General features: G+C 35.4%; 1 protein-coding gene across 1 annotated transcript in view; it reads right to left on the bottom strand.

Annotated features, from left to right (window-relative positions):
* Positions 1-18,065, bottom strand: part of LOC136850461 (uncharacterized) — a 20,150-nt gene extending 2,085 nt beyond the window's left edge. Inside the window, exons 1-10 of the mRNA XM_067124036.1 lie at positions 17,947-18,065; positions 15,812-16,066; positions 14,230-14,357; positions 13,853-14,029; positions 12,611-12,785; positions 10,741-10,922; positions 8,667-8,887; positions 6,533-6,634; positions 4,757-5,035; positions 701-2,311 (exon numbers count right to left, since the gene is read on the bottom strand). Coding sequence (XP_066980137.1) covers positions 829-2,311; positions 4,757-5,035; positions 6,533-6,634; positions 8,667-8,887; positions 10,741-10,922; positions 12,611-12,785; positions 13,853-14,029; positions 14,230-14,357; positions 15,812-16,066; positions 17,947-18,013 — 3,069 coding nt within the window. The 5' untranslated portion in view covers positions 18,014-18,065 and the 3' untranslated portion in view covers positions 701-828. The remainder of the gene's footprint in view (positions 1-700; positions 2,312-4,756; positions 5,036-6,532; positions 6,635-8,666; positions 8,888-10,740; positions 10,923-12,610; positions 12,786-13,852; positions 14,030-14,229; positions 14,358-15,811; positions 16,067-17,946) is intronic.

The raw sequence follows: 18,065 nt of genomic DNA, 5'->3' as shown, positions 1-18,065 counted from the left end.
TGAGCGGTTAGGTCGACAGTTCGAGACGTGTGAGGTGTCTGTTATGTTTTACTGCTTCTGGTTATTCCATAGGAATGTTTCCTCATATTGAATGAAAAAAATATGCAAATTTCATACACTGAATAGAAAAACCTGACTCATATACTGTTAAAACATAATGATAAGGCTGAAAAGGTGCAAAAATGATGGCAAACTAAAAGATAACTCTCATATTCTGTAAAGGGAGCCATACATGTGGATAATTGACAAAGGAATGACGAACTACAACAGGTCAGATGTTACCTGTCATCTAACTACCCCTTCACATATTCTGTTTAAACTGGCTTGATAAGAACTTACAAATTACTAAGTTATCTAAATCTAATAAACACAGAAACTTGTAGAAAATGATGGGTGATTTTGTGGTTGTTCTTGCCCTTGGGTTGTTCATTCTTACTAAGTCAAAGAATGCTGACTTGGTGGTTGGGTTAACCTACTTAACAATAACAAGGATAACAACTTAAGTATCCAGCACTGCTATCTTACCAGCAGTCTGTACATTTTAATAACTACAATGTGCTTTTAGCAGATAAAAATATGAAAATTATTGGGATGTGAATCTGTGGAGGAGCACTGTTAACTAGGAGTACTGTTAGTTTAAAAAGGAATATAGATAATATTTACATACAAATGTCTCAGTCTCACCTTTCTTGGGTCTCACCTTTCTTGTTTCTGTCACTGCTTTTCTTAACAATTATTCTGAATTTCTTCATCTAAGCCTGCTTTAGTGGTTTATTTTTGTTTCTTAATCTAATTCCAGGTGCAAAACTTTAAGAAGCAGGCCTAAAATCAAAACTCCTCTTCTCCAGGAGTGACTAGATCATCGGGTATTGTTGTTGATGTAAGTGAAGAAGCAGATATACTTAATCCCTCAACATCGCTGACTTCAAAATCACTGTCATACTCCATGGGGATATCTTTTGGCGAAGTACTTTCAACTTTCTTAGAATCAACTATTCCAGGAGCTGGAGTTTTAATTTTTGTGGGTTCATATTGCACAGTTTTCTTTACTCTATTTTTTCCTAATTTTGTCCAACTGCTGTGGGAATTACTGAGATGTTCTGTTATGCTGACAGATGAAACAGAACCACTCCTTGCAGCCTGTCTAATAGCTTTCTTCATTTGTAGTTTCTCGTCATCAGTTTCACTTCTCTGACTGTATGGTGGCCCATCCACTGTTTCAGAATTACTAACTTCTGTTGCTGCAACACTGTCATCTTCTTTGTTTTTCATTTCTCTGTTGTCTGGTTCTTTTGTAGAAGCATTTATGCTTTCAGAATGAATGTCACCTGACCCTGTTTGTAAAATATATTTACTATTGTTTTCATTTGGTGGATCATTTTCTAATTTATGTGTGTGTTTATCTGTTATATGAGGACTGAAGAATGTAAGGTCCTTCATGAATTTTGGACTGTTATCAACATATCTTTCTGGTGTAATATTATGATTAATTTTTTCCTTCGTGAATTTGGAACTACCATCAGTAGAAATTGCTGATGTATTACTCTGAATATCTTTTTCTGCTTGTATAGCTGATACTTCCTCCTCAGGATTTTGATTAGAAGCAGTCACTATGGCATGTTCTGTTTGAATTTCAGAATGTTTGTTATTTGTTTCCAAAACATCCTCACTTTCTATCTTGGAAGAATTTCTTTCTGGCTCAAGGACTTCTTTGCTATTAATGCTCCTGGCATAATCGTCCCTGATATCTACAGAATGAGCTTCACTGTCTTGATCTTCTGCTGAACTTGATGCAATTTCTACCACAGGTTGTACAGGGTCAGGTAATTCTTTTTTTCCATTTACAGCATCTGTACTCTCACCATATATTCTGCTTTCCTCTTCATGTTTTTCACATGAATTAATATATGAAGATACTAACATTTTTCCTGTATCCAAATCTTTTTGAAGGCTGTCAATTATGTTTTCATCATAAACCTGATGGACTGCATTCTCAACACCATTCTCCTTGTCTGGTATATTTGTTGACAATTTCACATGGTTCTCAGGTGTGCTAACCAAGTTCACTGGCTCAGGAACATTTTCTTGGTAGCCTTTACTGGAAAATTTTCTATTTCTAAAAATAATTGGAAGATTTGCAGAAGAAAAATTTAAGAGCTCTATATCAGCTTGGGATGCAACATCAGCAAAATTATCATCTGACTCCTGCAGATTGGCTGGAGAAGCAGGACTTGAGTTACTGTCTTGCAACAAAACGTTCATCTGTTTGGGTTTAGTAGCATCTTCCCATAACTCAGCTTGCCAATGGAACCTACAAGTTAAAAAAAAATTAGTTTTTAAAATGCATCCTTCTCATACAAAAACAGATAATTTAATAAAGTGCAAAAAATACTACATCCAAATTATGTTAAATAATGCTTACAATGATAAGATTCCTAAGTATCATTGACTACACTTACAATGATAAGATTCCTAAGTATCATTGACTACAATGACTTTATCAGCTGGGATAACAAACAATACCACAGGAGTTTTTGATCCAGATCCATTACAATACTCAGTAAACATCTGCATAATCAAAATAATTCAGCCCAACCCCCTTCAGTTACTCTGGTTTTCATCTATATTAGCCACTGGAAAAAGCGCCCATTTACCATATTTTTTTCTTTACACAAAACAAATATAACGTAGTTAGTGGACTTGCTTGAAATATAGACATATTACAGTTACAGCTATATGTGCTCTTTATTTACAATGATTTTTTTAAAGTCTCAATAGTGTATGGATTCTGTGAAGTGTATATGTAACATCCAGCTTCCTATATGGATTGTTGCATTTATTGTTGTATTTGATGGATTACAATACCCTTCATAAATGTTGTTGTTAACAGTATTCAAATTACAAAATGCATTATCATAATCATTAAAGCTCCATGTTTTACAGGTTACTAAAGATGTACAGTAAATTCATGGCAATCATAACCTTCAAAAGATATTTGCATATAAATACAGTGCTTGTTTTACACCATTTCTCATTTGCAAAAATAGTAAAAAACCTATTTTCCAAATGGGCCTGTTTACAATGTATGTCTAGCAGTAATGAACACCAAGTTTTGAGGCAAAGTAATGATGTAAGAAAATACAGGAAGGTTTTATATCTGATTAATATTGTCCTGTACTGTATTACTGTAAATATGAGACTGATATTTTGTATATATTTTTCTACACAATTAGCCATTACTTAATGCACAAGTTTCCATTTAATACTGAAACTGAAGGTATTAATCTTAAGTCAAAAAGTCTGTCAAGAATATTATTATGGTACTGTCATTTGTTTCTAAATTGCTGCACGTCATCTTGTAGATGCATTGTTAATTTTTAAAATACTTTCTTTTCTTGTGTATACACTGGCACCTCAACTTAAGACTTAATTGTTTTGTCTTTTCTGATATGTCTGAATCTGGAAATATAAAATCATAATTCATACTTAAAAGACAACCTGGTGAACATGTTAAACATATCAGATGCTAGAATGAACGCGACCAACATTTGCCTTTGTTACCAGGGTAACGGACCTATCATGCCATACATCAAAATATGACTTTTTATATCTATTGTAATTCACTACACAGCAGTCTCACCTAGCTAGTTTGGCCCAGGTGAGTCTTAGCCGAGTTATTCTTTGGGTATGTTCCTACTGTGCTACACTATTGCCCAGTTGTTCATATGCGGAACAAGCCTGGGTCTTAACATAAGAATAAATCTTCTGGTGCCAGCTGGAAACCGGTAAAAACAATCAAAATTGTATTGCAAGGAATCGGTGGCATTGGGGTTTATCTGTTGGTACGTGTGAGGCTTGGTTGTCAACCTGCTTTGAACCCTGTGACATAGCCAGTTTTCTTCTTACTGCCTTGCAGGTAGGACATCTCTTCATCCTCCTCCCAAAGCTGGTGTTGTTTGTTTGCCTGTTTTCAATTGGTTTGATTTTCTGTTTTGTTATTGTTTCAATATAAGCATCATATAAAGATAATGCCTTTATTTAAAGGCATTATAATGAAAGTTAATTTTCTAAGATGTGTCAGGGCAAATTCATTGACTATATGTCCAAATATTTTGTTTCAGTCCTTAAGAATGAATTTCCAACTTATAGTACCATAATTCTAAGTTTAATTAACAACAAATAATGCATAGATACTATGAAGTACATATCTTAATACAAATGCTAACACAATATATATAAAAAACTGAATGAACACTTGTTACAATTTTAATTCCTCTCTCTTTCTCTCACTCTCATATAATTTCCAGGATAGTGCCCTAGGTATACTACAATCTTAGCAATTAATGGGCATCTTGCCGTGCCACTCCTGAATGACATTCCCATGTGGCACACACATAACTAGGTGAAAAAGATGCCCAGCAGGATAGAGAACAAAGCTATGAAAGCCAAGGCTTCCACTTTTCAACACAATTATTTTGGTTAGCATTTGTTAGATTTAAACATTTACATTCTTTGGAAAAGACTGTAGGAATAGGACTGTTAACTTAGTTAGGGAGTTACTGGTAAGTAACTGGTAAAAACAATAATTGCTATTGAATCTTGTTTTTTTTATTAAAATAAAATTTTGCACCACTTAACCTCTGTTTCTGCTGCTACAGTATATGAAATAAAACCAATAACTGTACTTACACCTACATTAGTAAGTACATAACAAATTAAAAAGTTGAAAATGAAAGACTTTAAGAATGCAACTTACCCAGCAGTCTTCAGATTAAGCAGAAAAGTTTGGAACCTTTGGAAGCATGTCTCAATGTGATTCACTGTTAGGTCATCTAACAAATGACAATTATTAATTTTTGCTTGAAGTTTTGACAGCTTTTGTTCAATACGCTTTCTTGCTTCCTTTTCCTTGCGATACAAACGTCTGTAGTGATTCAGAAGTTTTCTGAAAAAGGGAAAGATACTGAGAAATTTAATATCTAACAAGGGACACACTTCCCATTTAACATGTACGTAGTCTACATGCTGTCCCAATCTTTCATTAATTCAGCTCTTGTTTCTTAAAAGGGCTAAATGATTAGTGGAAGTTAGGATCCTCTTATCTAATGAACAGGAAGCAATGACCAGCACTGAAAAATGCAGAAGTGCTGTTTATGAAATCAGAAAAAAAACTAGCTCAAAAGTAAAATGACCTGGTATAAATAAAATTATTTTCTAATTACAATACCATTTTGCTTTTTATGTTCCATAAATGCAAATTCCTTATACTGTTTCCATAACACCTGAAACAGCATAAAGCCAATTGCTGTACAAAACTTATGGATGAATGATAGTCTACATTCAAATCAAGAATTCTAGCTATTGTGGGAAGTTCCTCCATCTTGCCTGTAATGTAATTATATTTTCATTTGCTAACTACATATAGAAGAGATAGTATTAAAGGCATACCTTTACACACAGTTACATGGATGTCTGTCTAACTTTTCACCCTGTTGCCTGTCTTCTCTTTCCAATCTAGATAACCTACTCATCTCTCAAATATGACATAGTGGTCTTGTTAAACAACCATACCATAAAAACATTTCCAGGTTCTCATCAAAGCTGGTTTGAAGGATTTCTTATGAAGTGAAGGATGAAAAGTTCAACCAGGTAAATGATGAAAAGGGAAAGATGTAGTTGGGGTAAAAGGGAATGCTGCAAAGAAGCTGTGTGGTATTGTACACAAAGAATTTTCTCCAGCAAAATACCATAATCAATCAACAGGATTTTACTAAGGGAATATATTTTAAATTTTGAAAAAAATGAGAAAATATGAATGGGAAAATAAGACAGTTGAATAAATTCAATAGTGGTAAGAAAAGAGAACATTTCTTTGTGTGCACTTTCAGTTCAAAAGAAGGTAGTGATATTCTCTACTGAACTGAAAGTGCAGTATACAAGAGCATGCATAAAGTGGTCAATGACATGAAGAAAACATAGGATATGTGAAAAAACAGAGAGAAAAGTTGTTCTTCAGGGAGAATACAGAGAAAGGTTGACAAGCAAATGGATATCTCAGAGTTAAATATGTACATGGAAAGTTGCTATCTAAAGACAGTGCAGTCTTGTCTCAATGGAGTGATTATTGTGACGTGTTACTGAATATGGAGTATGGAAGAGAAGCAGATCTGGATGATGTAAAAGTGGACAGGGTTACTTAAAATTTGTGAAATTTTAGGAACATTAATTGTACTTTGGCACATTAAAGGCTGTACCAGTGGCCTCTACATGGAGAGAAATGCAAAAAGGAGTGAAACTAAGTGATATTAAAATAAGAAATAGTGAAGACATTAGGAAAACCAATGAATAAACTAACCCTGCAATATGGTCTACCAAAACCTGTGATAACAAATACCTTTTCTACATAGAGCACTGGGCTAAATGCTTATTGCCTACAATGGTGTCATGACTCCTAGCACAATATAAATCATGCATCCAATACTGATTGGTTGACACAATCTACAAATCCATACTTAATTTTCCTTAAGTCTATAGTTGTCTTCTCAGAGGATAATTCTGAATCTTGGGGAGCCACTGAAGTTGGTCTACCACTCTTATTAATGAGTCTATAAATGAACCTGGTTTCAGTCCTTCTCTGAAAAAAGTAGACATGCAAAAATAGAAACTCAGTCATTACTCAGATTTTAAAAAATACAGTGTTTCTAAAGATCGGTAAAAGGCAATTCATAAAGTAGCAGTGAATAAAAAGGAAAATTAACAGTTACTCAATATTATGAACAAATTGACTATATTTAGTAAGAAATCTGTATTTTTTAGTACATTACATTATTATTATTATTGTTATTTATTAATATTATTATTATTATTATGATTATATTATTATTTATTTCAGTAAAAATAATGGCTCCACCAGCATGCTGATTTTATATTCACTTTATTTATCTTACCATCCCCTTTTCTATGGGCACAAGGACAAAACATTAACAGCCTTTTGTAATCCAAATTTGTGAAAGTAAAAATTAAAGAGCAAAATACTCAACTGTGTCCATACCGTCTGCCATAAAAGAATGTATGTCAATTCCTGACTGATTCATATCCTACATAAAGGAGAATAATAAAGCAAATGTAGAATGTGATCTATAAAATCAACTCTGCTAATGCAATTATTATTTCTTTGTGAAAATTATTATATTTATTACTTTTCAATTCAATGTACTGTAGTCAGTGTTCAGGAAATTCAACCTTAATGCAATTCCTGACACCTTCGACACTTGCATTCAAGGCTAAACCACAGTGAGGGTTTGACACCCATGGTGCCTCCTGTAACTCGCTAAGGGGTTCTCAGGTCTGACCCAGTATTCTGTAACTTAGGACTGACTGATCTCATCCAAAATGATTCATATAATTTCAGTTCAGCCATGAGTCATTCCCTTGATGGCCAAATGTAAAACAAAGGAACTTGGTGAATTCCACTAATGACAATAATAAATGAATATACAGTTGCTAGAGAAGAAGAATCAGTTCTACTTCGACGAAAGGTGAATTGACAGAACATAATTTCATAAACGACTGTTGATACCTCCACTTGAGAATGTGTTGAGGCAACTTGACACTTAATGCATGTCAGAGCCTGATGGATATAAGCAGGTCACTAACATACCTGACCAGAAAAATTTCAAGTTGAGCTAATGATACACAAGTGTAGATAGCTAGTACAAACCCAAGATGCCAAATGATGAAAAATACATGCTAGAAGAGACAGAATGTCTCTAAACAAGGGCATGAAATACCAGTTTGGGCATGCCACCTACAGTATTGAATTTGCCTGCAAATAAAATGCACTATTTTCCAAAAACAGTTCTAGAAAATTCACAAGGTTTGGGTTGTGAGGAACTGGTTTCAGTGACAAGCAACATATCCCATCCTCAAATATCCCTTACTGTGGTCTCTTGTAACAAAGTTAGACTATCCAGATATGTATATACTGTACACATGTCTCATATAACATTTTGATTTTTAACCTTATTTTTCAAAGGGCTGCATCTCATGCAGAGTAAAATGTCACAAAACGAGTGAAAGATATCTAGCAGGCTAGGCTATAAGTAAGTGAGCACTTTTTCCATCAGCATCTGGGACTAACCCAGCTGGTTGAGGTGACAATACAATAAAAGGTTGTGGTTTGTAAAACTAGAAAAAACGCACATTACTTTGAAAATCTGCTAATTGTTCTTTCCGGAATACAAACCATTGCCTTTCACATAGGAGAAAATTTTTAGGTGGAAGATGGTCCCAACTGACTGGTAAGTTGAATCTCCACCTGGAAATGTAATGTTTCCAGTCAAGACAGTGAGCATGGGAGGGGAGTGTGGATTCCTATAACATCCTATTTGGTCTGGTATGGGGACACCAGATTGATAAGGCCCTGAGTCAAAGTGAGAATTCGATTCTCACTCATTTAGGAAAATCTCAGAGAACCAAGTGTGCAAGTCAGAAGCCAGCTAAAATTTGGTCAATAAAAATTAATGGGTTCAGATTACATAAACAGGAATACCTTACAAAATGTCACGTCTAAGATCAATCAAAATGTTTATGAACTATATATGGAAAAGTTTTATACACAATATAGCAGAGGTACAAATAAAAAATTAAAAAATATATCCTCTTACTTTCTTTCATAGAGTCTATGCTCAATTCGCCATGGAATTCCAGACTTCTTTGGTAATGCTGGAACTTTCTTCACTGACGGCTGAGACTTGAGATAAGGTTTTTGTGCATTTTCTTTCAGAGTTGTTTTCTTAATAGTAGTATGTACTCTTGTGGGACTTTTCATTTTTATTTCATTTTCCTTATCAATATTTTGGTCAGTCTCTGCATTCAACCATGTGTACTGTAAGCAGACAAACAATAATATAATATGTGAAATAAATTTCTAAGTTTACTGCCTCTCACAATGCAGACAAGTTTATAATAATAATAATAATAATAATAATAATAATAATAATAATAATAATAATAATAATAATAACAACAACAATGCATATCTCTTTATAAATTATGGCTGCATCAGCAGAGTTTAGTTTATAATTAAGTTTCTCTATTTTTATAATAATTCCTTTCTCTGTTGAGGAAAGGTCACATAATAATTGCCCAATACAGTATTCATGTTACTGAAGCAAGGGTGTGGACATAGGAGCATTGTATTTTCACTAGTGTAAATAAGCAATGACTTATAAAAGGACATGAAATGTAAAATATGGCTGTTAACATTTTACTGCAGTTCAATAAAGCATGGTTTCAACAAATGTCAGAGACGAACTAACTTTAGAGTTTCTGGTTGTATTTATTCAGGGGTGGGGGGCAGGAAAGTGGTGATAATGGCTATGAGGATGCTACTCTGGCACTCACTGTTGATCAGCTGGTGCCTCTCACACAAACTAGGTAACTGATTACAATGGTCAATATTCCTTTGGTGCAATCTTGATCACTGCCTTATTGGGTGATAGCTTATGGTAACCACCAAATCTTATTTCCTCAGAGATGTCTCATCTGGAAGGCCTGAGTACCATAAGATGTAGTTGTTGTTGCAGAGAATTTTTCAATTTCTTAGGTAAGAGGACTGGCTCCTAGGTAACACTGGTAGTGGCTGTGGTGATGGGGGTAGGGGGAGGCTGTCCAGAGCACTGTTAATGATGCCTATATTAGATACCAAGTTCTAATAGGTCAGTCTAACTGTTGTGTTGTTGCCATAGTGCCTCCTGATAGAACCTTCTTGAGCAAGTGAAATCCTCACTAGACATATCACGGTCACCCCAATAGAAACTCTGGGGCATTCTCTTACACGGCACTGGAACTGGTAGACCATAATAGTCTTCCTAGGGCATCATCCACAGCCAGACATGAGTTGTTTTTCATCTGGAGGCTTTATGAAAAACAGCTTTTTATGTATTTATGACCTAAGCCATGTAATTAATATTCTTTAATTTCTATTACCATGTGCTTTGTCTGCTGCTTTATTGTGCGACAGATGGTACAAGACTTTTGACAACTGTTAGATAAATGCATGTGATTTATAGTATTAAACTATAAAATGCTTACATTGCAATACTCTGCTTCATAATCTGCAGTAAATTGCATTGTAGGCAAATGTGACTTGCTACATCATCATTACCTTTGTTTACTTAGCCAGAGACAGTGTTGTTAATTATTTTCCAGCATGTTTGTGTGATTTTTTAAGCTGTACTTATTATAATTTTTGAGTATTTTTCAGTGATAAAACAAGGCTAATATGTGTCTTATGCCTTTATGGCCTCCTAAACTTTTTTATTTTCTTTGCATTTCTAAAGTATTTGAATCACTTATGGGTTTATGCAGATGGCTGCAAAACTAAAAAAATATTCTATTTAATTAAAGGTGAAACAAATTTGAAAGACCAAAACTGCAAATTTTGAGGGGCAACTGTATTAATTTGTATTACATTTATTTATGGTAAACTTTATTACTGGAATAGTAACTGCCACTAATGAAAAGTTCCTTATCAAGAAAAACTATTCAAAATTTATGATGAAAAATAATCAGAAGAATTTAATATCAGTCCAATAATTTTTTATTACACTTGTTTGCAACTCAGATATTTTTTTCATATTAAGAAAACTATGCACAGAAGTTAAAATGAAAAATAATCATAAGAATTTGTTCTCAGTCTGTTCACTTCCTCATAAAACAAAACAAATGAAGGCATACCTGGTTTGTGTTATACTCCTCTTGTCTCTCATGGAGAAGGCTTATTACTTCATTAACTAACTGACTAGGAAGAAATGGATTGTTTCTTAAATCCAAAACCTCTATGGTATGATTTGTCTTCAACATTTTTTTCAAAGCTAATCCACCCTCTTCTCCAATGCCACAGTGCTGAAGGTCTACAGCTAAAAATAACAATAATGCTTTTAAACTATGAAATTACATTCAGACTCACTGTCATTTTATATTTCAATTTCTCAATGAAATATTCAATTTGCCCAGAATAGTTGTGAAAGATAGCTAAAAAAATTCACAAATTTCTCAGGTAATTTGTATTTTTCATAGGTTTCAAACCAGAGCCTTGTATGTAGGAGTATTTATCGGCATGAGGTGGAATCAGTCATTGAAACTTGTTAAAAAGGCATCTGGGGCTACATTAGGTAGCTGAGGTGGGATTATGATAAAAGGCTCTGGTTCATATACCTATAAAATATAAAAATTATTTAAAAATCTGCGATTTGTTCCTACAGGAATACAAACCATCACATTTTATGTAGAAGACTCACTCCTTATACAGGAGATCTGCAAGGCTCCCACTGGGCACAAAAGCCTCTCACCCAACTCTCTGCTAACAAACTCTCAAACAGCTGGGACCAAGTAAGTCTCCAACCTCTTGCCAGAAACTGATGGGTCCTGAGTCTGACACAAACTCATGTCCTCCAATAGCCAGACAAGATGAAAAATGCTGTGCAACTCATCAACATGCTCCAATGAGGCTAAGGCTAACAGAACAAGTCTTGACAGTGAGAACTTGATCTGTGGTCTCTTCTAAGGGCTCTTTGTTTCCTCAGTAAGGCTGCAGAGAGTCACATACCACTCTGGAGGCCAAAGCTAACAAGGTGGGCAAAACTTCAAAACTTCTATGAATATAGACAACTCAACTGAAGAAGAGAAGCCCATCCTCTTCAGTCAGAAGACCTAGTTCACAATAGAGCAACAGGCTTGACTTCAGGGATTGAGAGGACGCTACCATGGTGATCTGGGACCTAAAGCAACAAACATTCTGCTGATCACTCCACAAATCAGACTGACAGGAAGAAAGATGAAGATATGATATCCCAGGGGCTGCTGGAAGGTGTCTTCTGAGGCTGCCCAGGGTCTGGAATGGAATAACACCAAGTTTCCTGTATAACCATGTGGTAAACAGATTGATTACTAGGATTCACCAAAGCTCAAAAACCCTTTCTCCACTCATGAAAGTACAGACATATCTGTCCTGACTAACTGGCCCTGGCAGTTGAGCTGGTCCACCATAACATTTCTTCTAACCAGAATGTACTGGTTGACAGCCCAACAGCATGGCAATACCTGCTCATGCATCAGCATTGCCAACTAACTAACAAGAAGTGAACAGAAACAATACCCCTGTCTGTTAATGTAAGTCATTAAGATCATATTATTGCTCATCTAATCAATCACACAACCTAGGAATGCTCAAAGGACTAGCAGAACCGCTCATATTCAGCTGGATGAAAAGGCTCTCACTGCTGCCACTGCTATCAGTATGCCAAGGTACTCATCCAATGTGCTGTACATGAAAAGGGTAATAGTATGCATCTTCTCTACATGTAATAAGCAGACAGAGCTGTTGTGACTATATTGTGGTGGTGAAGGCAGGGCTTCATTAAAGGCCTTTTAAACCACAACCTGGTCCTATGTCCAGGTGTCTGTGTATTCGCAGAAGCTATGTTAACGTCATCCCCTTTCTATTTGTTATTGTATAAACCTTGACATACTTTTTTAAACTGTATGTCAACTATATTAAATGATGAAAATTATGAGTAACAATATAACAGTTATTTAGTCCCAGTACCTTTAATCCACAGGTCTTCTAAAAGTACTTCTGCTAAAGCCTTGGCACCAAAATCCCCAAGTTGGGGATTATAATTCAGAGTGATTCTTCTCAGCCCTCTCATACCATCCAAGTGAGGGTGACGTAGTCTCAGTGTATCTTGCCACATAGCACTGTCTCGATTTAGTCTCTGGTGCTGAAAAATTAATCAAGAAAGTAATTATTGTACATCTGGCTTTATTACAAGGAACTGGCATTAACAGGTATAAGCAAGCAAATGGTTTATCACTAAATCCAACAAAACACAACATTTTAAATTATACAACCATTCATCATATAATCGTGTTCCTGATTACTCCCAAGTCCACCAATCTTTTGTGTCCACCAATCTTTTGTGTGTCCTGGAATAATTATCAGCCAATAACCTCACTTTTCAAGTAAACTGTATGCAAAGCAGAGATTGAGTGGCTGACTGGATAAGGACACTTTTTATGTTATTACTATTGAGTTTACAGGAAATATTTGTTCTGTGTTATAAAAGCAAAGTGTGTTACTACAACTGCACTGCACTTGAACATTATAGGAAAGTCTTCCAGAATAAGAAAAGACATATACTTACCATCACCAAGAGACAGTTTATTTAATATTAATAATCTACAACTTTGCAAGAATTATACAGTAACTGGATACACTAAAAATGAATATTGACAAAATTTATTTAAGGGATTTATGTGCAATACTTGTCACTCACTGTTGATTAAAATTTTGGTACTGACACAAAATGGAATTTACTGTTAATGTTGTACTGCATTTTCTATACAGTACTGTCCTTGGGAACAAGGCCATGAGGGGTGGCAAGACCAGTCTTCACAATGTAAGATAAAACCAGCAACAGTGTGCTGAATGATTTTTCTTTATAAAACAGAAAATACATAATTTATCTCTGTAATGACTGTGAACGATTTACTTGGAAACATAAAAAGAACATCTGACTGACACAGCCTGCATTAAAATATTTCTGATAAGACCCACTACTCTGTCAATGTTTAAATAGCACCAATAATAATCTGTACGATAAGTGGCTTCCCTTTCCTACGCCAATGAGTCTGCTGTTGAATGTAACATTACCAGTTTCTTATATACAGTGATGTACCTCAAGGTCACTAGCTATAATAACGTAAAATCATACAAAAATAATTCAGTACATTTCTCCACAAAATTAATACTGTATACATACTTTACTTAAATTTAAAATGACCTTACCTTCAATAATCCTGCAGTCATTAAGGCTCCCTTTTCAGATATACAACAGTCAATCAAATATAGCTCTGAAATGCTGGGAACATTTTTTATACTCTGACACAAGCGCTCAACTCCGGTATCATGTAGACCACATGAGGCAAAGCTCAATATTTTTAAATTCCGTGACTTGGAAAGACCCTAAAATAATAAAAAATAATTTACAGATTACAAAAGAGCAGAAACTTTACACAGGCTCTTACACCTCAGTAAAATATAAATGACTTTATAAAGAACCTGGTTACTGTGGATAAGAACTTCAAAAGTCAATGCTTTGTACCTTGTCAAGTTGTTTCAAAAAGTAGTAAATATCTCAATAAATACATGACTTCACAGCTTACCTGACACAGCAACTCAAGGTTGTTGCCCCTTAATTTAATGTTAGATAATTCAAGAGAAGTTAAGGTATAGGACTGTGATATGCAGAGACTTATTCCTCTGACTGCTTGTTGAAGAAGTTTTGCTCCCACTGTGGCAGGCATGGGGAGAAATAGTGATAATAGAAGATTCAAGTAATAAAGCTTCGAATTTGGACATTTCAAATTTCAATAAATTATATAATTATACAAACAGTATTTCATAAGTGGTTCCTGTGAAAAACAATACAACAATCTCTACCACATTCACCTTATAGTGTTAAATCAGTGATGAACTCCCTTGAGAACAACTACCATCTCATTAGCCACAGTGAAAAAACCACCTCTATCAATCATACACTGACATGCTTCCTGAATAATCTGGCACTCCTATTCTAACATCTGTTCCAGCACTTTCTGTCTCCCAATCCTATATCCTTTTTTCCCAACCTTTTGCTCAATCTTTCCAGATGACTAAAGCACACCAAAACAGTCAGATCTATCTTTTTACCTAACATGAGCTACAACTCTGTTGCAAAATTACATTTCTCACCATTTGAGAACTTACTCCACATACGTCATGGGGAAAAAGAACTGGCCACATACATGGCCAAGCCCATTACACTACAGTGAACTCTCCCAGTAGCTACAGCTCATCTAAACAGGTTTTCTACCTCGTTATGGCTAGCTGCTCAGAAATGATATGTACTAAAATGATATTGAAGTGATGTTGAAATGATATTAAAATGATATTAAAGTGATATTGAAACAATATTAAAATACTAAAGTGATATTGAAATATTAAAATCATATTAAAGTGTTTTAGGATGATAGTTTAAGGCATACTTGATGTCTGAACTATTAAAATAGACAGTTGTAAGCATTTTTTAGAGGGGGTCTTTGGTGTTTGAACCATTAAAAGAGACAGTTTTAAGCGTTTTTAGAGGGTTGTCAAATATTTGTGGATTTTAGTTATTTGCAGGGGGTTGTGGTCCCTATCCCCCATGAATATGGGGGGTTGACTGTACACAGAATTCGATCTAACAACACAACATGTACAGTGACTCACATATAAAACAAGTGCACAAAGATATAAAAAGTATCAACAAAAAAATTGAAAATTTTATTGACAGTGAAGTCCTGAGTAACAATGTGAACTCAACAGTGACCAAAGGAAAAGTAGAGTTTCAGCCTGGTGAGTGCTGACAGTAACCCCAACATTCACCACATGCACACCTATAACTACCCTCTCAATAAGCTTCAACAATCACACCTTCTTGTGCTGAAAGATCATTCCTATTATACAATGCAGGCTTGTAAACTTTGTCAGAACAAACACATTTTAAGTGATTTCCAAAATTTTAACCCACACTCAAAACAAGTCTATAACTATAGCAGATTTTTATGCTCTATGATTTAGTATTTTATAAGTATGAACAATTTTTTAATAATATCATTTTATAAGAAAAACCCCCCTTGTTCCATCCCTATGAGAATTAATAACTTTACCCCAGTGGTTTGGTTAAACTATTTTTTATGTTACTGCAATTTACTATGAACAACTTACCTTCTTCAGAAGTAGGTATACTGAATTTCATTGTTTGCGGGGTTACTTTGTTTTGAAGAAGATGGCATAAGGCCTCCATATGATCATGGTCTACAGTAGATAAATCAGTAAGAAGATTTCCTTGAGATAACTGATGTGTAGTACGTCCAACTGGAAAAGTATTATATAGTTCACAGGCTAACCGATACTGGCGAGTTAAAGTGTCTCCCAGAAGTTGCATGTCAGCAGTTTTTCGAGCCATCAAGTAACATAAATCTGCAATGATATTAATACAAGATTATCACTTTTCAGTCAAAAGCAAATTTGTATGATGCATTTAGAATTTTTAATGTTAAAGAATTGTTTAGTCACTGAAGGTTATTACAAAGGTAGTGTGTGTGTGTGTGTGTGTGTGTGTGTGTGTGTGTGTGTGTGTGTGTGTGTGTGTGTGTGAGTGTGTGTGAGAGAGAGAGAGAGAGAGAGAGAGAGAGAGAGAGAGAGAGAGAGAGAGAGAGAGACAGAGACAGAGAGAGAGAGAGTACTGCTTTGGGAAGGGAGCAACTGTCCAAGGCCAGTAAGAGCATAAGGATCCCTCCAGAAAGGCAGCATGGTCATCCCAAACAACAAACTACAAGCTGAGAGAGCCTAGATGGAAAAAATTTTTCAAGAGATCTTGAGAAGTTTCCAGCCACACCTCTGTCAGCCAAGGTTGCAAAGAACCATTTGGACTCTCCAACTGATTGCTTGGGAATCTGTGACATTGTCAGTGAAGTCTGGCCAGGGAGGACTGCCCTTTGTGTCAAACTAGGGCAAGCCTGGCGGACCTGCTCCACGAGGTTTTTGCTCTGTTGTACTGTTATGCATCAGAAGCATGAGAGGAACTGCAGTTACTGTACCTCTTTCTTGATGGCAGAATGTGAAGGACTGAGGGGAAGCGAGGAAGAACTCCCTCCACAGAATATTTATGAACTCTTAATACATAATTCACAGAACACTGGAAAGATGCTACCACAGATGGAGTGCATTCTCTTGAGAAGGACAGAGACTTAGAATGAGAAACCTAAGCTCCCCACTCAAGAAAGGAGTAGGATCATTATAAGAAAAAATATTGCACAAGCGTCGAGCACAAGCCATTAGTAGGTCTAGATATAATCGTAGCAAGATGAAGACTGGACAGAAAATTCATTAAATTGAGGTGAGAGGGTACGGATGAAGTCCTAGGCCTAATGAAAACTTAGGCTGAAAAGACATATAACAGAAAAAAGTGGAGAGCTCATAATAGAAAAAGTGGAGAGCTCATACCTATCTGACACTGCAAAGGGAAAACCAGATTTACAAACAATAATAAAGATCCAAATGCCCTAGTAAGGTTAGGCTAGGTGAAGTAGGTCTAAGATTATATAATGCAACTCTGGCCAGTTTGGTAGATATGCTACACGGCTTCCAACTCCAAACCAAGTATTTTCCATCTTTTTCCTTCTTCTTGACGTGCTTAGCGTCCGCTGGAAGTGCAATCAGTCAGACAATAACAGATGAGGAAAATCATTATTAACATATTCCTGATAACATACACTAACCTAAATTCCAGTAAGAATAAATTTCAGGGCATTAATACTCACTCACCTATATATTTATGCTCCAAAACCCACCGTAACTAAGGCTAACACAGCCTAGAATACTAACCTTGACATCAGTTAAATTACTGTTGCACTCCACAGCAATAAACTAAACACCAAATTCACACAGATTATTTATATCCAAGCTAACATAACCTAACTTCACTTATAACATAGGATATGCAATCTATAGGCTACTTATCCCAAGAGGCCAAAACTTAATTCACCGGAATGCATCATCTGCACCCTAGGTTAGGTTAACACGTATCCCTTTACTGTAGCTGTCCTTGCTACATTCTCGTGCTGTACAAATACGATTATTATGGGGTAGGGAAAATATGAATATGTTTTTGCACCAATAATAATGGCTAGAAAGCATAAAACAAGATAACTATCCTAGAAATCTGTGAATTTAAAAGATGGTAAATATCTCGGTAACAAAATTCGCGGCAGATTTTAAAATGATTTTCGTATTAAGTATATTGAAACATGACCACCGCTAAAACTCAAACTAAGAGTTGTGACAATGCAAAACAATACCTAGAAATAATCCCCCGAGAAGTCTTTCAATTGTGGGGAGATTACAGATTTTACAGTTGCATTCCATAGCGATGGTTACCACAGTCTGATCTGAGACACATAAACTACATTTGGTGGCT

The sequence above is a fragment of the Macrobrachium rosenbergii genome, chromosome 22 (assembly GCF_040412425.1).
Source record: "Macrobrachium rosenbergii isolate ZJJX-2024 chromosome 22, ASM4041242v1, whole genome shotgun sequence".
Lineage (NCBI taxonomy): Eukaryota > Metazoa > Arthropoda > Malacostraca > Decapoda > Palaemonidae > Macrobrachium > Macrobrachium rosenbergii.
This window is presented reverse-complemented; position numbering and strand designations above follow the sequence as displayed.